General features: G+C 51.6%; 1 protein-coding gene across 4 annotated transcripts in view; it reads right to left on the minus strand.

Annotated features, from left to right (window-relative positions):
• BCL11B (BAF chromatin remodeling complex subunit BCL11B) overlaps positions 1-24,173 on the minus strand; it is a 90,990-nt gene that overhangs the window by 58,921 nt on the left and 7,896 nt on the right. For 2 of the 4 annotated variants that reach the window (XM_036841303.1, XM_036841301.1), the window contains exon 2: positions 18,277-18,642. In XM_036841303.1, the coding sequence (XP_036697198.1) occupies positions 18,277-18,642 (366 nt within the window). Of the gene's footprint in view, positions 1-18,276; positions 18,646-24,173 lie in introns of all 4 variants that reach the window. The other 2 variants (XM_036841302.1, XM_036841299.1) reach the window with 1 other exon arrangement.

Raw genomic sequence — 24,173 nt, forward strand, 5'->3', positions numbered from 1 at the left:
CTGACCATGCCAACCCCTAGTGGGCACCTGCAGGAGGAAGTACACAGCTTCAACTCTCCTTTTGCTGTCTTTCGGGGAAATCCCTGGAGCTGTCTGAACTGCTGGGATGCCAGTAAACACAATCACTTGTTCTCCAGCCAGGAGGTGAGGCCTAGGCACCGTGGCTTCGAGACACACACAGATAAACAGGTATGAGTCCTCTGGGATGACCTCAGCAGGAAGGGTCGGCCAAATTGGGGCCCACGATCCTGGAATGGGCAGGCCTGGGGACAACAGAAGGTGAAACCATGTGTCTCACTAGCTAGAAAAATGTATGCATGAACATCTATTATAGAGAGATTGTACATATATGCATACACACACACTCACGCATCCATCAGCAATGTGGGCATGTTAAAATGCCTGCATGCATTCCACGCAATCTATAGAGGCCAAGGACAAACCAGAGTTGACAGATTCTGTGAATCTCACCAGCAAAAACAGCCGACCAATACCTAGCAGAGGAATTTCCCCTTTTCCCCTGATTTGGGCTTCTGATCAGAAGCTGGTAGCGGCTTCAATCTTCAGCAGTTCCTGCCCTAAAACACAATGTATGCAAGATCCTCAAGGAATCTTCTCTTGGGCTGCATCAGGAGCCACAAACAGTATAAGCACGTACCTTCACGAAGCACCCCTGGGCAAAAAGCTCAGTCTATACGTGGAAGTCAGAAGCTGCTTAATCGTTTGGATTCAAGCAGGAAGACTTTGGGACTTGGGGTCAGGACCCTGCGGCCCTTTCCCAGATGGCCAAGCTCCAATGACCAGCTTGGCCAGGCAGGCCTCAGACATGTCCCCATTCATTTCAGCCTGGGGGGAGGGGGGAGGGGGAAATCCACAGTCAAGACAGAAGTCACGTGTCACATGAAGGGAAATAAGCCAGGAGGTGATTCTTCAGATTTGGTGCCTACAGTGAGTTTTAAACTAAGGGCGTATTTTTGTTTCGCGTCAGCATCCACTGGGCCTGGTATCTGAGGGATGCCTGGAACACCGAATCCTGACATTTGTTTACAAACTGGTGAGTTCACAAGTTGTCGTGGTTTGCAGGTCCCACCAACTCCAACACTGGCTTTGCCATGTGCAGAGCGCACAATGGAACCACAAGACAAAGTCTGAACTATGAGAACCCCAGAGAATTAAGAACGAAAATAAGGCAGCACAGCCAATGAAAAGAACATCAAGCCATTGGAATGCCCAGCAAGGTGCCCAGCAAGGAGGTTACCCTGATGACTCAGTCTGAGAGGAGCAGGCAGGAAAAGGGATTACAATTCCAGGTGTTGATGGAGTTGTGGATTTGAGCAATGCAGGCACCATCGACCTTTTTTAAGATCAGACCATAAAATTCTACCTGGGCAATAAGGGAACATGCAACCACAAGGGCCAGTGGAGTTCCTTGTTTTAGATGGACTAGAAATTTAACTCGATTACAAGGATGTTTTAAAAAAACATAAATAATAAAGGAAGACAGGAAGGAAGGGAGAGAGAGAGGAAGGGAGGGAGAGAGGGAGGGAGGGAGGGAGAAAGAGAAAGAAAAAGAAGAAAAAAATCCAGTTGTATTAAAAAAAAAAAAAAAAAACCCTGCTACAGTGTAAATGCATTTTTTGGTTTTAGTTGCATTTATTAGAGTTACATGCAATTGATCTCTACCATTGTAATAAAAAACCCAGCTCTCGCCTGCATTTTGCCGTTGATTGAGTCTTCTTCTTCTCCTTTCATTTCTTTTTACCTTTTGCTAATGGACATATAAAACACTGAGGTTCAATGCTTTGCATCACGTAAGAACAAAATCTTTCTATGGCCTCTTTATGTTTCTAAGCCAAGTCTGAAATGTCACTGACTAAAACACACTGAACAGGCCTGTAATTACTTTCAACAAAATAGTTCCTTTAACTGAGTTTTCTGTAGGTAGATGGCATTTCACATACATATTGTGAGCCTTCCTTTCAGCGCAGGTAGCATTTGATGGCGAAAATCACCAATGTTTCTTCTCAGGGGGCCGTCTGACAGCCACCTTCTTACTTCTTCTTCGACGTGAAATCATTTTCCTTTCCTAACACACCAACAGTGACGTACAGTGTGTGCACAACAAAATTTGTAAAAATTAACACTCCGCCAGATTAATTTAATAAAGATTGTTAGCACATTAACACCAATAACATTGCTCCTTGCGATTCAATCTAGACGCGTTCCCGGTGTCGCTGTAACAGGGGTTTACGTTCAGCTGAGGTTTACACCGCCATTTAATGTAATTAAAGAAACCGAAAGTGCAGTCCTCAATGGAAATATCATTTCTATTGCGGAGTATTCCCATTAGAAATTGGGGGAAATCAGAGCACGCTGACTTTGATTTTGTTGTAATTTTCTTTTCCCTTGGCTCTCTCTGAAACAGAGCTGATGTCCTGGACCTCAGACTGAATGCACTGCAAAGATTCCCTGATAAGACCCGCCTAGCCTCCTGGAAGCAGCGCCCAACATTTATGTGCCATTGTTTCGATTTTGAAACTGTTAAAAAAAATTTTTTTTAATCTCTAGTCTATATTTGGCTGTAATGCTCTGCCCAGCAAACAGCATCACGTCGTGAAAATGACTTTTCAGATACCCCCAAGCAAGACTATGGATAAAAACCCAAAGGAAGGGAGGCCTCCCTAGCTGTTCTTATATATAAACAACGATAGTGTAGCTAGAATCCCAACAAGCTCCAAACCCCGAACCTGGACAAGAATTGAGCTATCACCTCAGAGGATGATCACAGCAAAAGCACTTGCTCAGGAGGCCTCCGAAACTAAACAGACACAACACCAACCTGAAAACAGGAAAAAAAAAATCTTTGTACTACATCATCCAAAATGGCAGAGAAAATTAAGTCTTGGGGCAGAAATGAACCCGACTCAGCTCTCCAGGCCGAGCAAACAAAAGTGAGACGGTTTCTAAGCCTGCTTGCCGCAGGTCCCTGTGCTGTGCAGGTGACTGAGTGGGGTTTTTTTTCCCCTTCCCTAAGTGCATTTTAATACCCTTATTCTACAATACATCCTAATTTCTTTGGGGAGAAAGAAAAAAAAAATTAGTGTCACTTAAAAAACGTCACTCTGTTTTGCAAAATCCAGCAGCTTCCTTGGCAGCAAGAGAGGCTGGCTGGCATTATCCCCTCATTTGACAAAACTACTATTTCTGGGCATGTGCTCAAAAACAGGTAGGAAGCAAATGCTGAGAAATAAGGAAGTAAAAACAGCCAACAGATTTTTCACTACCAAGAGCGCCAAGCGTAAACATGATTTATTTAGCTGTGTTTAACGTCTGTCCTCCACACAGCTACGAGACCACTTGGGTTGAAGGAAGGGTGGGGAGGAGGGGACAGAGTCGGGGGTGGGGGGTGGAGCTGGGGGGACAGCAAGGGACCGTGGAGTGGGGGGCGGCCCTGGGTGAGGACTTTCTGAACGGCTCCGTTCAGAGTTTTAGGAGAACAAGAATCTTTAGCCCCAAAATACATGCACGTGTCAAAAGAAGGCAGCAGTAATCTGCTGGTTAATTAACGAGCTGCCACTAACAAAAGATGGAAAACCCAGTTCATACAAACAATATTTACATGGGAGCTGCGAGATCCTGTCCCCAGCCCCCCACAGTTGCCTTCCTCTTTTGCAAACCACGTGGGCTGGGTGCAGGGAACGGCGAGGAGGCCCTCCGGGTTGGGGGGGTTCCGAGCTTCCAAGTCCAGGGGGAAATCTCACTGCCTTCCCTGCCCACCCTTGCATGCCCACGTGGAATTGACTGAGATCTGTATTCAATTAAGGAGCACCAGACAGCTTCTGGCTCCAAGCCTGCACCAACGCAGGCTACGGGATCTGCCGTGCCTCCTCCACCCCCTCCAGCTCCCACGCCGATGCCAGGGAACCAGGGCTCCATCGCGTTCCCCGTGGAGAAGGCGGAGTGCCACACTCCCCCACCCCGACCCCAACCCTCAAGCCTGGGGTCTCGGCCCTCCTGGGGTGAACCGACCACATACGTAAAGAAAGCATCCGTATTTTCCAACTAGCAAAACTAAGCCAGAGGTTTGGGGCCTTGCCAGAAGTGATTCCTATTAAAAGTCGAATTCAAGTCATTCAGCATTTGCTGGAAAAAGAATCCAAGCCTCTTCAAAAGAAAAACGGCAACAAAAATGTAAGACGAAGCCCCAACAGGACACTTGGGGCCTCCCATTTCCCCCGTGAAGGTACCATTTCAGTGCAGCCAGCTGTGTGCTCAGTGGGCATAAATGCCAATTTTTGTTAGCTTTGTGACGCGGTGGTATAGCAAACCGAGAATTTCCTCACCAGTCTGCACTGAGTTCCTTCCTCACCTGCACTTAGCAAGACTGTGCACTTAAAGGCTGCCTGCTGTATGCACTCCTCCCCAACACAAATCTACACTCCCTTTGCTCCACTCCTCTCCTGGGGCCAGACACCAAATGTCAGGAAAGATACCTTTTCTGGTGCACTCAGGTCAAGGACAACAACTCTATATTAGGATTCTGAATCACATGACAGTCCCCAACAATAACAAGGAGCTGAGGGAGAGGGGGCAGCTCCCTAAAATGAATGGGGATGGGGAGAGGTGTTTCCTATTGGTATTAGGTTCCTAAATTGGAAATTCAAGTCCTGCCCCTCACACCCCTCCTAAGTCTCCCAATTCTTCCCCCTGCCATTGAAAATGACAAGCTACACAAGTAGCTGTTTGATTCCTTTCCTTTGCAAATTAGTCACCCTGCCCCCATGGACTAATAAACAAGAACAGTTTACACTTTTATGATGTCTTCGCAATCAGCAATTACTTCACTCCTCCAGAATGATTTGTTTTCAGATCTGGATGGCAGCAGGAGCATAAACAATTGGATAGCCCCATTTTACAGATGAAGAAAGGAAGAGATGAACTGGTTTGCCCTGCGCTTTTTAGGAGCAAAGCCATTTCAGACTTGCAGGTCCTTGCTTACATCTAGGATACTTCAACACGGCCCCCAGCACAAGAGCAACAGTTAATACTGATCACAAGTCTAACCCAGACTCAGGTGCTGCCTGGAGGCCATGCTCATAGAAAATCCTCTAAGAAAATCGAGATTGCTCACAGCAATAACATTGAAGATGCTTAACTGCACCTCTGGAGGAGGCCTCCCCGGGATCCCTGTGGCTACCAGTTCCATGGGTATTTCTACACGATCCAGCCGACAAAATCCCCCGTTCTCAAGCAAATCTCCAAAACGTGGCTCCCGATCAAAGCAAGGCTAGTCACCTGTGCCCTGCAGACCTGTCCCACGGCTCAAAACAACATGCCGCAAAAGCAGCCCACCTGCCACTCGGACACTGAAAGGTGTGTGTCCTCCAGAGGAGGGAGAGGACCCAGAGGGGCTGCGAGCTCTCTTCGAGGATTCTGAACAAGAACCTTCCACCACTCTGCCCCAAGCCTTAACCAAAAACTAGTGGGAGAAATCACTCATAAGTTTTATCATTGTTGAACCGTCAAAATAAAGAAAACAGAAATAAGGTGGCCTCCTCCTCCCCGCGATAGCCATTAAATCAGCCAATCACACGTTTACCTGTCTTGCAAGCCAAACATGATCACACCTGCACACACACACACACCTGGTCTCCAAAAATCCTGAAATGGACATCCCTCTAAAGGAACTGCAGAGACCCAGGAGGAGGCCCCTCGAATACACACCCATAATTAGTGTTTCATGTTTCTTTCTGTAAAGGAATCCGGTAACATAAATATTAATCAAACATGAGAATCTGCCTCTTCAGTCTTGGACCATTATGAGTGTCGGATTGTGATCTTTACCCGTATTTACAGATATTCAAAGGCAGATTCTATCTTGTTAGAACTGTTATAAATGGACGTCTGAGAAATCAACGAGCAAGTTCAGGCAGATATGAAAACCTTCCTGTCCCGGACTGGCAGCAGCTTTGAGTTCCCAAGTGTTGAATTTGTTACCTTTTCCGTAGGCCTTTCAAAAAAAAAAAAAAATTGACAAATGCCTTCAGCAGAAAAGCTAGCTGCTCAAAGTTCGGGTAAGCTAAATCTGAGATTTTTTTAAGATCAACTCTTACTCAAAATGCCATGAAAGCATTGTTTACAAAATACTTTAGCCTTTGAGAGCACAGAAAGTGCCATATTAATATTCTGTTATGATTGGGGTCAGCCCACATCATAAATATATATGTATATACATTTTTTTTTAATTACCTTGACTCTTGTTACAGCAAATATATTCTGCTTGGTTCAGACCTACTTCTGAATAATGGAAAATAGAGACATGGTTCCAATTCTAGCTAGAAAAGCTGTCATGGTGAAGGTAAACTTTTAATCTTCTATAGGCAAACAGCATACATTTTTATTTCCAGAGCAACAGCTTTTGGGGAAATGTTTGAACATTCTCTTAAGAGCTTTGTGGTAAATACATTGGGCGTCCAACCAATGCTTTTCTGGGTCTTTAAGGGCCTGCTGGAGTGCTTTAAACAATTGGAGGCCAATTTTTAGGAAGCAAAAATAAAGAGCGACTCCTAGTACGGTGACCATTTGCATTCGAATTCTCTTTGGGGGGGTTATTGTAAGAGGTCAGGCTGGAAGAAGGACTGACATTAATTCCCTGTAATTCCAGGAGGCTTTGTGCCCCATTCTAGTGAAGGGTTCCATTCCCACACAATTGGGAAAACACTTTTGTTCCTGGGTGCTTTAAAATCCCAGCCCCAGGAATTCCCTCTAGAAAAGCAGACTCCCTCTCCTCCCCCGCAAAAACAAAACAAAACTCCAAAGAAAACCACTTTGGGACAGGGCTTTTGGCCCGGGATGGACATAAAAGGCACAAGGGAACTCTTTGAGGCACCTTCCAACCGGGCCTCACCTGGATCTAGGGAACTGTGGGACTCTGCCGGGCCGGGCCAAGGCGGGTTGATGAGGGCGGCAGGACCCTCTAGAGCATAGGCGGCAGGAGGAGAGGGGATCCCCAGGCGCCCCCAAGACCTGGGACCAACGCCAGGGAAGGAGTGCCACCCCAGCCTAGGAGGCCCGCCCCTCGCGCGCGGCGGGTGGGAAAGGGGGGTCCACTGGCAGGAGTTTTCAGGAGTCCTGAAATGCAATTCCCCACTCACGGAAAGGTCGCCAGCGCGGGCGCACGCCGGGGGGTCTGGGGAGGGGGCGGCGGCGGCGGGTGGAGGAGAGGCGGCCCTGCGCGCACAAAGGGGCCCCGGGCCCGCGGCCTCCCCGCCCTTGACCTTGGGTCTCCGCCTCCATCCATCTCCGCGCGCTGCCAGGGAAGAGGGCTGGCCCGGCGCCAGGGGCGAGCTCGCCGGGTGGCTTCGGAGCCGGGGACCAGGGGGGAGGATATCGGAAAGAAAGACTCAAGGGCAGCGAAGTGCTCCGAAGAAACCTGCATTCCAACTCCCCCGGCTCCTTCGGGAGCCGAGCCGGGTCTTGGGGCGTCTCCGATTCACAGCACGCCTCCGCCCCCAAGGAAAAGTTGCACGGATGCGCGAAGGAAGCCCCCTCCCCTGGGCTAACCCTACGACTCGCCCGCCCCCCGCCTTCCACGGACCCGGGCCGAGAGGGGGAGGGGAGCTGTCACGGGAGGAAGAAAGGAGCGCGCCTTCCCGGCCAGGCCAGACGCGGGCAGGGTCAGCTGCGCCTCCGCCCGCCCCTCGCCGCCCAGCTCGGGCAGCTGGCCCATTAAGCCCCCGAATTATGCATGGGCCTGAAGCCCCCTCGGCCCTCCCGCCCCTGGAAGACGCAATCTACGTGGGCGGCGGCCGGGGGCCGGGTGGGCAGGAAGGAGTGGCTGATGGTCGCACAGCCGCGCGCCCCGGGCGCAGACCGGAGAAGCCGCTGGAGAGTCGGCGAGCCCGGCTGCCCCGCGGGGGCCAGACGCGCCCAGAGGCCCTCGAGCAGAGCCTCTGCACCCCCGGCGGGACCAGGACCGGCCGGGAGAGGGGCACCGACCGCAGGGGAGGCCCCCGGAGCGGTCACGAAGTTGCCAGAGTGTCCGCCCATTTCCCGTACGAGGTGGGGGGCGGGGAGGGGAGGGTTCCGGCCGCCCCCTCGCCCCTGCCTGAGCTCTGCACCACCCGCCGCGCAAAAGGCCATTGTGTGCCCGGTCTTGGCAGGGAAGGGAGACTAATGGACCCCAACCTTGGAGGCCGCCCCGGAGGGCGGGGCCTAAAGTCCCCCGCCGGTGTGGCAGGAGGCGCTCCGTCCCCGCCCCCTCCCACGGGGGAGGGGATGACTTGCAGGTGGTGGGCACCGTTGGGGGGAGGGGACTAGGCTGGGGGTGGGGGAGTCGCAGGAGATCCGGAGAGGCGGCCAGAGGAGTCTTACACTTTGTAACCGTCAGGACACACGGGAAATTGCGTTCGTGGTGAGGCAGGTGGCGGCTGGTTTCATGGGAGCGGGAGAAAGGGGTTCGGTCTCAGAGTTGGGAGGATTTAGGTGTCCATCTTCCCACCCTCCCCCGTAACGCGCCAACGACCCAGGCCCCAAAGCGCAGGGCAGCCTCGTAACCCCTCGGAGTCAGGCATTCCCCACAGCAGGCTGCTTTCGGTGTCTGGAACCGCTGTGCTCCGGGCGGGCAGCACGACCCCGACGCCAGAGTGTGGACCTCGTTTGCTGTCTTAGGCCCCATTTGTTTCCTCTCCCCTTCCCTCCGAAGCAAAGGCCAGGTCAGGAAAATTACATACTTCTTTTTCCCAGCGAATAAAGTCGCCTCGCCTCCTTTGCAGGGAAAGTTTTACAAGCCAGTGATGTCAGTGATGCAGGGAGAAGACCACACTGTTTAGATTTCTTAATTGTCTGGCTTCGAACTCGGGGTGGGAGGGGGAAAGAACCCACTCTGGCTCCCTTGGAGAACTTAGTTTTGTGGGGTCTACCAACCTCAAACGTTTCAGCCAGTTGCTGGGGTGGGAGGGGGTCATCAAAGGTCTGTCCTGTTTCTCCTTAAGGGAGAGGAAGAACCCTAGATGACTGTGGTCACACTGAGCCCAGGACGGGCAGTCCCTGGCCCCCAGCCCCAGGGGAGGACCCCTAGAACCCAGCTGGGGGCCATGCTCTCCAGATGCCATGCTCTGGCCCAGAAAAGCCTTTGAAATAAAGCCAGCGTTTCCTCCACTACTTTCAAGGATCCCCTTGGTACCTGATGTCAGGAGAACAAGCGTGTTTTCTGGACACTGCTGGGTTAGACAGGCATCCTCCCTCGCGCTCCATCACAGCCCAGGCACCGAGGCTGTCAGGCCGCGGGGCTCTGCACATGCGGGTTCTTCTTGGGTGGGCGAGGACCCACGCACCTGTTGGCACCTTTGAGTCTGGATTCATCTGCCTACACCTAAGGCTGTGTCCACACTTGGAACGTGAAGGCGGTGGAAGCTGCCCAGGGTATTCAGCCAGGGTCAGCAGCCCTGATCAAATACTGCCTTTGCTTAGAGAACCAGCTTGCTGTCTCAGGCTGGGGGATGCACCCCGCCCTTGGTGGTACATCCAAATAACTGCCTTCTCCTCTCCACACCAGGAGGGGGGGATTCTGACTTCTCACGTCCAACGAAATGCCCTTTTGTTGCTATTCTGCCACCCAAAGGAGCCTGGGGTCCCAGTTTCCATGCTGTCTGAGCAGCGGCAGGCAGCCCTTCTCCCAGACCTGTCTCTCATTCAAGTGGTCCCACCTCTCCCTCCCAGGCCTCCCCTCCCACACCCACCTAGCCTCAGCAGAGACTTCTCCTTCCTGAGCGCCCCCCACGCAGGGGGCCTCCAGAGCAAAACCAGCAGACCAGGAAGACAGCCCTAAGGACACCCACTTAAAAACAAAATAAAACGAAGCCCTGCCTTCTCCAGAAAGGCCTCCCTACCCCTGAGTCCAGCTAAGGGCCTCCAAGTCCTGATCCACCCCCACCCTGCCACCTGGAGCTCCTCCCTGGGCTCAATTCCAGCAAAGCTGACACTTCTGCCCCCTTAGGTCACTGGCTGCCACCTAGCAGTGCCTGGGCCAGGATGGGTCCAGATTCTGTGGGACCTGAGCTTTATACAATGCGGGGCGGTCCTCTTAACAAGAAAACAAAATACCAAGCCATATCTACAACACTGGGGACAGTGCCCAGAAGGGGCCTGGGCACTCAAGGGACCCCTAGCCTAAATTCCATCAGTCTCACAGGGCATGCACCAAATCCTCCCAGAAGAATCTTCACAGCTTGGAGCGGAAAGAGACCCTGTTTATCCTTTAGTGTAATAGTTTTCATTTTCAGCCACCAATTTCTTCAAAGAAAACCTACTTCCTAAGCCCAATATGTAACAAATGAGGAAAGTCCCTGAATGAACTTGCTTTATTCAATAAAATTAAACTTTCTGGCTTCTTAAAAAAAAAGGAAGGGAATTTAGGTGGAAAGTTGGAGTCTACCCCCTACCCTGCTGCCAGGCTCCGGCAGCTGTTAGAAACCACTGGTGGCTCCTTCTCATATTTTGGCTAAGGAAGTTCAGGCCCAGAGAGGGGTAGGGTCTGCTCAAGGTCACACAGCATGCGGGCCACAGGTTTGGGACCTGCCCCTCCCCACACTGCATCCAATAAGCTCACCTGCCTGTTACTAACCCTACCCTGGGTGGGGGTCAGCTCCTAACAAGACAGTTTTGCACAGACGGCAGTAGGCACAAAATCCACAGACATGCCTAAGACAGGGCTGGGGGGTCCACTGTCCTGATTCCTTCACCCCACACTAGACCCCAAGTGCCATCACGGAGCTGCACCCTTAGGGTGGAAATCGGGAGCAGAAGGGGTCTGTGCCAGCCACAAAGACCCACATGAACCCCGGGCGGCCTGGGCTCCCTGGAGATGACCCGGTGAGGACCCCATGCCACCCTGCGAAGGCCACTGGCTGGAAGTCAGGAGCCTAGTTTCTAGGCACAACCGTGCCACTGACTCACAGGGTGGCTGTGCAAGGCGCCTAAAGTCTCTAGGACTCAGTTTCCTCGTCTACAAAATGAAAGTAATATCTGATTTACCGCCTTGGTGGGGCAGAGACAGCGGATGGGAACGTGGGATGAAATATGACCACCGGCAGCCCATGCCTCACCACAGGAAAGAGCATGACTGCCGGAGTTTACACCATGGGCCCCTGTTCACTGGCTGTGTGACCTTGGGCAAATGACTTAACGTCTCTGTGCTTCAGTTTCCTCTTCTGTAAAGTGAGGTTGCTAGGAGAATTAAATCAGTTAATATGTGTAAAACCCTTCAAACAGTGACTGGCACGTTGTAAGTTCTAATAAGGATGTGTTAAAGTAAAAATCCAAATATGAAAAACTCAGTCTTTTTGTCTCCTCGGTGAAAAGAGGAATCCAAGGGCACAGGGGGTGACAGCCCGGCTGCCTTATTTATATAACTTACTGACGTAGAGCCCACTCCGAAGAGATTCTACAGCTGCTGGTTATGCATTAGTCAGGCAGGAAAATTGGGGGGGGGGGGGGGAAGCTGTCAAATGCCTAATAAAAAACTTAAGTCAACTACTAACTATTTACTGTCAAATAAAAACCCTAATAATAATGATAATAATAATTGAGGCTGAATGCTGGTTAGGTTCTCCGCTTGGGAGCCCAGTGCCTTTTTCTCTCACTCTCTTCCTTTACTTTCCTTCCCCCTTCCTGCCCTACTGCTGGAAGCAGGGATCCACCTATATAAATCACAGATAATAAGGTCCAAGACCTAAAAAGGGGAGAAAAAAATGACCCTTTAGCTGACTGGTATTTCGTGTCTTCTTAATTCAATACAACTTCCAACTACGACTCAGTGCTACAGTCACGTTGCGTAGCTGCTGACACTCTTTGCCATGGTTTGGACAGTTTACCAAGGTACCTGCCATGTCCTGCCTCCCTGGGAGGCCAGCAGGACAGGGACCACTCACCCCCCGTTTACAGGTGAGGAAACCAGGACTCGTGAGGGGAAATGGCTTGCCTCAAGCCGCAGGGCTGGGCAGCCTGGTGTGGCCAAAGGTCACCTGTCCCTATTCAAGATAAACGGGGTCTGGACTCAGCCCTGCCGGCAACCAGTTACACAAGCTCAGACAAGTCTCGTAGTAGGCAAGAATGGGGAATCAGCAAAGAGATCCTTCCAGCTCAGGCCAGGAGGCCAGAAGCCCCATGCACCCCACTGGCGGCTCTATTATTAACAGTTAAGAATCCACAGGGACCTACTATATGCATACACTGTCTAAACCAAACCTTATAACAAGCCTGAATGGTAAGGAAGATTATCTCCATTGTACAGCAAACAGAGATTTGGAGAAGTGAACATATGGCTGTAGGTCATACAAGCCACTGGCAAAACCCAAATTCCAGCCCTGGTCCATCTGAATTCACATTTTATTGCTTGCTTTTCTGCCACCTTCACCAGGAAGTATGGGCAACTGTATGAGGATGCCTGGGACTGTGCATCAAGGGTTTTGGGGGCCTGAGGCCTCCTGGCAGTATCTCCAAGTATCATACCCGGGACAGTCTTCAAAGACCACCTTGAATGGGGTCTAGAGATAGTGCCTGCCACCAATGGCTCCACCAGCCAGGCAGAATTAGAATACCTCTTCTCCCTAAAGGCCTCCACACCCTGTGCTATCCGAGGAAGCCAGGCAGACCTGAATCTGATTCCACTTTGCTGTGTGACCTCGGGAAAGTCCCTTAACCTCTCTGAGCCCCAGCTCAAAGTGGGATTAGAAATATCTATATTTCAGAGTGGGGTTAATGGTATCTGTTTCAAGACTGACATCTATTTCAAGGTGAGAAAACCCAAGAAAAGCACCTGGCACGGTGTGGGTGACCAAGTTGGCCCCCTCTTCCCCACCACCCACAGGCCCTGCCCAAGCTCTGAGGTCAGCCCTGCAATGCCCAGCACCCCAGCCAGAGCCCAGGGCCCTGTCCCTCAGACAGAACACTCCATGACTCCTTGGTGCCGACAGAACTAGTAATTAGCTGTCACGATTTAATAATAAAAAAAGATAATCCATGCCACAACACACATGGATTTAACTAATCTTAATTTGAAGGGAAAATAACAACTCTAAATATATCAAATGCAAGTTTTTTAAGACAACCTGCAAGTGGGGTTTATCTCCAGTTTCCAGCACAAGCAAGTTATTTAGTTTCTCCCACTGGCCAAGCTAATATTCTTTTTTTCACACTTATTTATTTTTTACAGTCTGATACGAACATTCTCAGAGCAGCATGTAAATCCTCCAGCTGAGCAGAAGCCCTTTTCTGCAACGCATTTTGTCACTGGGACCCCAAACCAAAGCCCTGGTCTGTGCCCTGCCTGCTACGTGAACCCCACCCCCTACCCGCAGACACACCCCTGGCCCTTCCCGGGTTCCCAACAGAGACATACAGAGCGGGTGGAGCCATCACAGCAAGGACCTGCCCGCCACCTCCAGCCCAGGGGGACCTGCCACCTCCTGTCACCCACTGCCTGTCTCCTGCATTTCTCCAGAAATCTGACATTTGGGGTTTGGGAGGAGGAGCAAAAAAAAAAAAAAAAAAAAAAGGCAAAAGGCAAACCTATTTCTGACAGCTGATAGCTCATTCCTTCCGTGATAGCTTCTTCTGGTTACGGAAGGGGTGATAACACGCAAAAATGAAATACCTGTGATCAGGGGCTATAAAATAGGAATTCTAAGGAGGAATCTGGAGAGAATGGCTGAGAGAGCTCTCCAAAGTAAGTTTTCAAGATTCTGACTTAGAAAAGCAAGCACCTCATGCCACCAGGCAGGGTCCACGCTCTTTTAAAAGATTTCTAGATGCTTCCACTTCTCAGTGGTCTACCCAAGGCCAGACCCTGTGCTAGGTGGGCACTTAACACCCTCACCTCATTGAATTCTGAGCATGAAGCCAAAAAAGTAAGTGCAGACAAGGAAACTGAGGCCCAGAAAAGTAAAGCGACTTGCCTGGGTGGGTGCGTAAATCCCACCCTGGCCGACTGGCAGCAGAGCCTGTGCTCCGTCAACCCCCCGGACCCCACCCCCAGGGCGACCCGCCCTCAGAGCTGTCACCATATGACAGTAATGTGACTGAAGACAGGGGAAGGAGGGGTGACACACCGGACGGGACACGTGAGGGTTGTCCTGAGGTTGTTTCTGACGATGGCATCCTCAGAACCCCATGGAAATTTCTCCCCGATCCCAAGGAGACCTACAGTCACTGACACCAGGAGATGACGGAGCCAGGGAGAGAGCAGAGCATCCGTAAGGGAAGGCGGAGGGTGCTCATATTTGTAGTACGTGCACCGTGCACCAGGCACATGTCATTTAAACGTCATGAGTATTGTTAGGTAGGTTCCCAGACGAGGAAGCTGCAGCTCAGAAGGTCAAGTCACAATGCGAGGGGCCGGCAAGCAGCAGGGTGGGGCGCAGACTTGGGCTCTCCAGTGTAGGCCGCAAACCCAGACACCCCTATCCCCCCCTTCTCCTCACCCCTTCTCAGGATGCCCATCCCAGATAACAGCTCAGAGACTCATGCACTTTGCAAAGCCTACACCCCACTCATCTCCCCTCCCAGGCTTTACTACTCGTGCTCCCCTTGATGGATGGGTCCCCCAGCTCCATCAGAACCCTCCACAGAGGCAGGGAGAATGCAGCATGAAGGGATCTTGAGAAACGTAAAGCACTCCTATACAGGCAGACATGTATCAGATGCCTGCCCCTGAGTCAGATCTCCAGCCAAAGGCCTTACCTCTGACCAATGCCAGCCCTCTGTCTGCAGATGCGCCTTGGACACAAGCTCCAGGGACCTCCTCCACCCACAGCTCATGGTCAAGGAGCAGCGCCCCGGACCTCGACCGCACACATCAAGGGCAGGGTTGTTCCCAGGCCGTGTCCCCCAAGCAGGACAGAGCAGCGGCCCAGATGGCCATCCTCCCACATGCTCCCACCCCCTGGATGTTCTCTCAGGTGGGGATGGCCGGGGCGGGGGAACGGCAGTAGGTGCTCAGTTGTTGGTTGAATGAATGAATGAATGAATGAATGAATATCCTCCAGGAGACAAGGCTTCAGAAACGTCCTCCTTCTACTCTCCTACTTCTCTATCATTCAAAAATAAATAAAAAAGGAAGAGTTAACTATTTCTTTTATACCCGTCTCCAGAATACCATCTCAAAGAAAGGGTCCAACCCTGGTGTAATGACCTACAGAATCCCAACACAGTTCTCGCCCTGGGGATGCCCTTAACGGTGGAAGGGATGCCACATGTTTACAGGCCAGGCCTGCCCATCCACCTCTGGAGCCCTGCCTCTAGAAGCACATGGCAGGAGGAGAGTTGGGACCGGCCCGTCTGGACCACACTCAGACTGTGGGCTCCAGGAAAAGCGGGACCCTCACGACCACCTGGGCACCTCGCCTCAGACAGCCAAGCCAGAGGCGGCGTCCCAAGGATCAGCACTCCCCGCCCCGACCAGCTACCGACCGGGGCCAGCTCTGGGGACAACAGTGGAGCACGGACTGGCCAGAGCATCCCCCTGCCACGGCCAGGGAGCAGGCACAGGAGAGGCCTGGGCGAGGCCAGCGGTGCCCGCGGCTGGGGCAGCAGCTGTGTGGATTTCCGGAAGCCCGGGTGGAGAAGCGCCTGTGATTCCTAGTCCCCCCTCTTAAAATATAAAGACTCAATTATCTTTGAGCAGCTTGCTTTACACATGAATTGACACATTTATTTTACAATAAATAACTGAAAGTTATCTGTGTTTCCTTTACTGTTAATCTACACAGAGAAATAATAAACAGGGCTTGTCTACAAAAATGCAACTACTGCAGTCCTCAGAATTCAATTAAGTTAAAATAATTAATACCCCCACCATATTAAATGACTATACATTTGAGCTACTGCAGTTTTGTTCTTTAATCTTTCCTTTTTATTAAAAAAAAGAAAAGAAAAGTTGGTGCCAAAGTAGGGAGGGGAAAAAGCAAAAAGGGAAACTGGGAAGGAAAGAGCATGACGGGCTGTTAAAATGGAATGGTCGTCTTCAGCTGACACAGCATGGAGACTGTCTTGTGCTTTCGATTAAAATAACATTTTAAATGCTTTGAACAAACATATCTCTTTAGACTTCTAAGGGATTATTTTACATATTTCTTCAAGAATGAAGAAATCCATTCGTCCTGTTGCTGAACAGAAAGGGCCAAGAATATCTTTCGTCACACACAGAAGAAAAATACTGTAGGCCACTGCAGTATTACAACCCAAAAAAGGGGGGGATGGCGGGGGACAGGGGAGACAGTGGGGTGAGGACAAAGCTGCCTCGGAGATTAACTTTGCCTTTTATGAAATCACATTTAGCCGCTTTCTTAAACAAACCTACCCACAAGGATCTGCAGCCTCTCACTGGAAAATACCTTCAATGTGAAATAAGGATTCGGATGGGTTCTGGCGAAAGCAGGAAGAAAGCCCTTCCATTGAAACATGAATAGGGGACCGTCTCATCGGCAGAAGCCACCCTGAAAGGTCTGTGTGCACTGATGCCAGGTGTTTATACCACTGGTGAAAACTATCCCTCTAGCGTCAGACAAAGAAAAGAAACACAGACAAAAGGGGCCCAACACCTTTGTGGATCATGGCTCCGGCCCTAAGGAAGGAAGGATCACTCAGATCTACACGGTGCTCTGAGAAACCAGGGTTTACAGGACTTTGGCCTGAACATGTCAGACACTTTTCTCAATGCCCTTGGCAAGTTAAGAGTGTGGGAGACTTCGTGCTAGGACACCCACAAGAAGGCCAGCCGCACAGGCCAGTCTGGTTAGACGGGGTCTCCCCAGGGCCCAGCCGGTGCCTGCAGGAATCTGCACACCACCGCAGTCTCTTCACAGGAGAGAGAGTTCATTAATCCCACTGTACAGATGGGCAAAGGGAGGCCCAAGGTCACAGAGCTGCCAGATGGCTGCCACGGAGCAGCTGGGCTTGCTGCGTCACCCTGACTGCCTGCTGGGTGATGGGGGGTTCCTGGGCATGCCCATGCATCTCACCCGTGGGAGCAGAGTGTCCCACTTCCATCAGGCTCACCCCGCAAGGACCACCCAAAGCCTCAGTCCCTCCAGTCCGTTTTGGACCAAGACACGGTGGAGATGGATACACAAACTTCCCAGCCAGGCACCTGCCTGTGCGCTGCCACACCAGAAGGGACCCCCAGGAGAAAAGTTCCACTAGCAAAGCATTTGTGGAGCCTCTGCTCCTTTAACCCGCACACCAGGCCTTGCCAGGATTGTCCCTCCTGGTGACACGTGGAGAAACTGAGGCTCTGACCCTGAAGGTAGTCCAAAGTCTATCGGCAGGGTCGAAACCCTCACCTGCACGAACTCTGATAGCGTCTTGCTGCAGGACAGACTGCTGTTTCTAGGAAACACAGGCCAACCAGGGCCCTGAGCTCAGAAGTACGAACCGGAAGCAAACACTCTGGGCTGCACGGAGCACGGGCTCCCTGGAAGAGGCTCTGGTGCGCCGTGACCTTGACCTGGAGAGGACTTGATGCAAACTCCCTGTGGTAAGCAGACCTGCCAGAGGACGCAAGCCTCTACACCTGTTCTTCAGGTGCTAAAAGCCAGCTGTCCAGGTGACCGGCCAAGTGGGCATGCCAGAAGGTACGGCCAACCTCCCCCAAGGGGCACATGCTCCAGCAACTAACTTCTCACAGGCCCCTCTCCAGACCTACGCCTAGGATCAGGCAACATCAGAAGGGGCCTCTTTTGACAGATGGGAAACTGAGGCCAGAGAGCAGAGGAGAAATGAGGGCCCTGCCCACATGTAACATCTCATTAAGCCTCACGACCACCCCGACGAGATGGGTCTCATTCGCTCCACTGCACAGATGGGGAAACTGACTTGTCCAAGTTGTGAAGAACGAATTCCACCCAAGACTATCTGGTTCCAAAACCAGAGACTAAGCCAAGAACGCCTGCAAAGGGAGGGCCAGCTAGCCTTCCGTCTTGTCCTCCTGGCCACCTACGGATCAGGCCCCACAGTGGAGCCTGTTGCCAAAAGCAAAGCAACCATCATCAGCCCACTGGGCCTCTCCGAGCTCCAGGCCCGTCTCCTCCTGAGGGTCACTGGACGGTGGCCCCTCGGCAAGGGCGAGCCCATCTGTGGCCCCATCCTGGTAGCCCCCGGGCCCTCCCAGCACCAGCACCCTCAGACGGGGGCGAGCCTCCCGCAGAGCGAGGGGCGAGGGCAGGCCTGGGACCCGAGAGGTGGCTTCGGCAGCGGTCAGACAAGTGCAACGTTCCATACCTGCAATGTTCTCCTGCTTGGGGCAGATGCCTTTCGTGGGTGAGAGCAGGTGGTCATCTTCGTCGGGGGTGACCTGGATCCCGATCTCCACCGGCTCGGACACTTTCCTGAGCTCAGAGCGTGAGGAGGGTGGCGGGCTGCCCTTGTCCAGGCCTTTGTCATAGCAGCCACCCAGGCTGCCGCCACACTGCTTCTTCTTGTGCTCTATAAAAACCAGGATGTCCCCCAGGGGGAAGTTCATCTGACACTGTCCACAGGTGAGCAGGTCAGGGTCGGGGCCACCCACCATCAGCCCCAGGCTGCTGGGCTCCTCTATCTCCAGACCCTCATCTTCCTCGAGGATGGTGGTCTCCACATGCTCAGGCTCTGCTGGAGAGAGAAAGGAGAAGGGAGGGGGGGGGCAGAGAAGACAAGATGGGCTTAGGCAATCACAGGCACCCATCGCTCATTCCAACCCTTCCCCACCAAGAGGCAGGCCCCTCCGCTGCAGGATGCTAGACGTCACCACGTCCTCCCCACAACTCCTGGAGGCAGGGGGTTCACCATCCTGCGTGCAACAGATGGGCAAACTGAGGCTCCGGGAGCAGCGCTGCAGCTCCCAGAGGTTGTTGCTTAAGTGGTACTGATCTTACTGCTTTCTAGTTTATTTCCTGCCAGTTTCCCCCCCACCCCCAACTCAGCATAGGGACACACACATGACCACCCGCACATCCACACACATCTTGGTTTCACCAGAGACTGGGCCGTCTAGAGAGGCGTCTCTCAAGCTTTGCAACATCTAAGAATCACCTGGGAGCTTTGAAAACCCCCGACACCCAGGCTGCACCCCAGACCAATTACACTGAGAGCCAAACATCAGGCTATGTTGTTGTTTTTTTATTTTGTAAGATTCCCAGGTGATTCCGATGGGCGGCCAAGGCTGAGAACCGTGAGCCAGAGCTGTCTCTCCCTGCTTAGGCTCAAGCTGCCCCCTCCCTTCCCTCCCACCTTTCATTCACGTCCTCCCCATTCATAAGAGTCCTGCTTGCATTCCTCTACCTGAGACCTGGCTGCACACCAGACAAGAAAACAGAAACCCAGGCGGGCGTCCCAGGGCCAGTCCTTACGAGAGAAAGGAACCCACGGGCTCAGAAAGCAACAAGTGAGCGTTGGTTCAAAAAGAAATATTGAAAGGAAAAAAAAAAAAAAATGCAGGGAAGAGACGCTGCGAGTTGGCTGGCTGAAAGAGGGAGCCGGCTTTCCTGCCAAACTCTCTGCTCCTGGTCAGCCTTCCATCGCTTTGTAGATTTCCCGACACTCACCAACTCCCCACTGTCCTTTTTTGTTTGTTGGTTTTATTGTCACTCCCAGAAAAAAGAAAAGAAAAAAAAAATAATTCTTCAGACTACAAAAGCATTTCTTGGCAGATGACAAACCACACTTTCAACGGGCTGTACATTTTCATATTTCTTTAGCAGCCGATATATCTCCTTTCATTCTTTTTTGTAGGGGGCACGGGACCCAAATATTTTGAAGCTAATAAATGCCTCAAAAAGCAGCAACCCCCTCAGGGAAAACTGGGAGACACGGCAGCCGAAACTGTCATAAATAAGGGAAGCGGACGGTGAGGTTGCATCCTTCCTCGGGGTCTGAGCAAATTCGGGGTGGAATTTTTCGAGAGCAAATGTCAGTCGTCATGTAGATAGCACAAGCGGCAGGGTCTTCAGAGAAGCAAGAGGGCAGCCAGAGGTCTGAAACCCGAGGAGGCAGGTACATTTTAAGTTGTATGGTATTTAGGAAAGGATAATGAAAACCACAGAAGAACAGAGGGAAGAAATGGAATGGGGGAAAACACATTCCGTGGCAGTGAAGTTATTGACGGGCCAGAGCCAAAGAACAGATAATTTAAGGAAAAAATTCTGTGGCATCTTCCATCCTACATATAAATCACTGTTCTGTATTTTCTGAACACAAGCTTCTTCAGGGCCTGTGAGAGTCCATGTGTAAGACCGAATAGACGGCACATGTAACATGTATGAACTAGGCATGCACGGGTCAGTGCACAGGTATTGCTGAGAAGGGAAGTGACAATGTGAGATCCCGCCTGTGCTTATAGAAAAGCAGACAGAACCCTCGATGAATTACACGTAGAAACGCACTGGAAATGTGACCGCACAAAAACACCCCGCAGATGAGGAAATCCGAAATCTCTCGTCTGCATACCTCTAACAAAAAGAACCTATAAGGTAAGAGAAACAGTGTGCACAAAGGCAGCCCCAGAAACCATTAATTACACTTCAAAAAGAAATCAGAGTTTATTTTAAAAAGAGTTGGAAGACAATGCTACATAATTAATTTACCAATTTATTTTATGAAAAGACGCTTTGCTATGGTTAAAATGTAATCACAACCCTCACGCCGAACAGTGGTTCCAGGGGGGGCTGGGTTCCAGGTTCCTGTGAACGGTTTGCCAGAATGTAAAAGGTAATTATTCGGTGCCTCTTTTCCCTTTAATGATCTAACATTGAGCAATACTGTTTATATTGAAAAGCTCGCACCTTTTATTACCAATTACATATACATAATTTCAGAGCCAAAGGAGAGGGCTGTGAAAACAGTTCTTTAGAAATATAAGGGTGTATTGTAGGCCATTTCTAGAGAAGGAACTCTAATAAATGGGGGGGAGGATGTCAAAATATTGTTTTGTTAAAAAGAGAGAGAGAGAGAGAGGCACAAAGGAAATGCGCTAAAATGCAAAAAAAAAAAAAAAAAGGACAAAATGAAATTGAGAATTCAAATGAAACAGGGGTGAGTTCTGCGGAGGTACCCGGGCCCTCCTGAGCGGGCCTGGCAGCCGGCGGCATCCATAAGGGCATCTGATAAAAAATAAACAAAGACCAGAGCTCATCCATCCAAATCCCAGCTTGATCATCCTTTCTGAGGACGGGGAGGTGTTTTCTGCCGTCTAATTTCATCTTTGGTTTCCTTGTTTTGGTTTTGCTTGGTTTTGCTTTTCATTAACTTTTTCAGCCGAGTCCGTCCATCCGTACTCCCGGTGGGAGTTTTGGGAAGAAGCATGAATATCTCCTCTCTGTTGGGAGGTTTTAAGCTACATAATTTCAAATTTCTTTTCTCCTTTAAAAGAAACACAGACTAATTTTAAAATAAGCAAAGGTCACCTGTTCGTAAGTATCCCTCCCTCACCCCTCCATCTTTTGCTAAGGACTCTGTACCAGGACTTTTTCCTTTTTCTCCTTTTCTTTTGGTTTTGTTGTTTTGGTAACATCTGGTATTCTTTCCTTTATTTGGCGGCCTCTGCCTTTTCACTTTCCTCATGCAGCAAGCCCTTGTGAGCCCCAGTAATTGAGTTTGAAAATATCCGAAGCCGTTCACTGGGCTGCAGGTCTAATTTCTCCCTCCAGCCAACCAGCCTGAGCAGCCAGGCGCTGCTGGCGTCCCATCCCGCAGACGGCTCTGAACTCGGGTCTCCAGACCCCGGGTCCAGCTCACTGCCTCCTCCAAGGGCGTGCAGGAGAAAAAGAAACACAAAAAAAAATCCCCTTCCTCCCCCCCCCCACTTGCAGTGCTGAAAGTAAAACTCCTTAGGATGACAGGGGTTTTCACCCAACTCCAAGAATGGGGTTCCCTCTGCCCAGCCCCTGGCACGTGGAGCTCTGGGCTTTGACTCTGCAGGAGGCACTTCCCAGGAAGGCAGCGACGTCACCCCGAACCCCAAAACTGTCAAATTTCTAGGCCAGAGCAGGTGGACCAAGACAGCTTGCTGAATCTCATGTTCAAGGCCTTCGGAGACACCCCCAAAGACGGGCTGCGGTTTCACTTCCGCTGGCAGGCGGATACCGAGCTGGGCGTGTGGGGTGCATGTGTGTGCGTGTGTGTGTCTGTGTGTGTGTCCCTTCTTAGAACCCTGTCCCTCACAGAAGAAATAAAAGGAGAAAGAACCACTTGCCCAAGCTCAGAGGAGGGCAAAGTGAGACGGGCCTGGCCCCCATCCCAGAACCTTCCTTCCTCTGACCTGTGGGCACCTGGATGGAGCCCACACAGCCTCAGAGAACCAGGCCTCTGCTGGGACAGGCACCCTGAGACGAGAAAGCACCAGGAAAGTGAAAAGCCACATACAAACGAAACAGCCTTTCAAATTCCCAGACCCTACAAAACCAGTCCCTCAGGCTGCCCTGTCCGGCAAACTTCTTCAAAAAAAGAAGGCAAAGATGAGGTCTTTTCCCCTGAGAGGATTTCTGCTTTCATGCAAAGCTCCCCGAGTGTCAGGCAGCCCTGGAAAACACTGCTGCCCTCACTAGTACGAGCTGAATAAAGTAGAGGGATCGCTAAAATGTTTGACTCATTAGGAGGAACAATGAATGAATGCAGCAGACAACCCGTTTAAACGTCAGGTATCAGATTGGGGTGGGTTCTGAAATGTGACGTCCGAAAGCACATGGACAAACGTGTATTTACACACACACACTTACACATTTGTTGTAATTTTCCTTTACAACAAAACCACATTTAATTCACAAGGCGAGGCCTCCTCCCAGCTGATAAATGCATTCAGAAGCAATGAAATCAGGGTTCCCAGATAATAATGGACGTTGTTGTTAAGTGGATGGGGAAGCACTTGGTCCTAAGACTCGCTCCCCCATGCTTGGCTGGGAAGGAATTTGGGCAGAGGACAGATGGAAAGACATCATTAACACCGGCCCGGCCAAGCAGCCCACAGGCCCCCGGCAGCTGCAAAGGCTTAGCGGGCCTTACCTGGTCAGGGACTGCCCTACACACACGCTGGGCTCCAAGGGCCCCGCCCACCCTGGGTCTCCTCTAACAACTGCCCCTGCACCTGCCCTTCCGGGAATTCCAGCCAAGGGGCCGGCCTCCTGCTGTCCCCAGAGCACAGCGTGTGTGCCCTGCTGCACACAGAGCGCACAGGCCCGTGTCCCCTTACCCCTGCACTGATTCAAATCCAAATCGCTATCCTTAATGGCTAAGCCACAGACCAGGAGAAGCCTACATAGAATTATCGATTCAGTGATGGAGGGGGGAGTGAGTGGATAGGGGAAGGATGTGGGGAGGAGGGGTGCCAGGCTCTCAAAATCTTGTGCCACCAACGTCACAGCCGCCATCCTATTTGCACGAGTGTTTACAAGAAATGTTGAGCATCCATCCGCCCGCCGGAGCCCTGCCTCTGACTGGAGACGTTACACCTGCTTCCTACGAAGACGGAGCCTTTGCCAGCCAGCCCGTGCTCACCAGTAATCTGCAAAAGGATCTTTTCACTCTCCTCCCCGCGAACATTCAGGGAGGGGCCGAGACCCCAGGCGACACCTAAACGCCACTAAAATGCGCACTCGACGGAGCGCGACACTTTCTGAGCTTCCATCAATGTTTAATTTATTGGCTCCAAGAGAAAATAACAACCGTGTGTGGCGGGGGGAGGGGTGGATGGGAGAGAGAAGGAATCAATTCTTGGTGGAGAAAATAATCTATGACTAGATGACGCTTAAAGGCTCGATAAGACATTTATGAAGTTCTCCGCACGGAGGGAATCGCGCAGTGCCCGGCAGAGGAGTCGCAGATAAGCGGGGAGCCTCAGCCGAGCCAGGCACGTGTTCCGAGGATGTTCCTCGAGGGGCCACGGAGGGTCAGGACGCAGCCGGGTCCCTGCCCCCCATCTGCCCACCAAACTCCTGCCTCCAAGCAAGGACCCGGGGAGGGTGCCCCCAGGCTGGTCGGAGACAGGTTCCACCGAGAGATGAGCTCTCTCTTCCCGGACCACCTGCCCTCCAGGGAGAAGGGCTGAGGACTCCAGCCTGTTCCAGGCGTCACCCAGACCCCGAGCCTCCTTGAAACCCTCAAAGGCCGCCTCCCCAGCGCCCTCAAATCAGCTGCAGGGACAGGCACAC

Source organism: Balaenoptera musculus, chromosome 2 (genome assembly GCF_009873245.2).
Source record: "Balaenoptera musculus isolate JJ_BM4_2016_0621 chromosome 2, mBalMus1.pri.v3, whole genome shotgun sequence".
In the NCBI taxonomy this organism is placed as follows: Eukaryota; Metazoa; Chordata; class Mammalia; order Artiodactyla; family Balaenopteridae; genus Balaenoptera; species Balaenoptera musculus.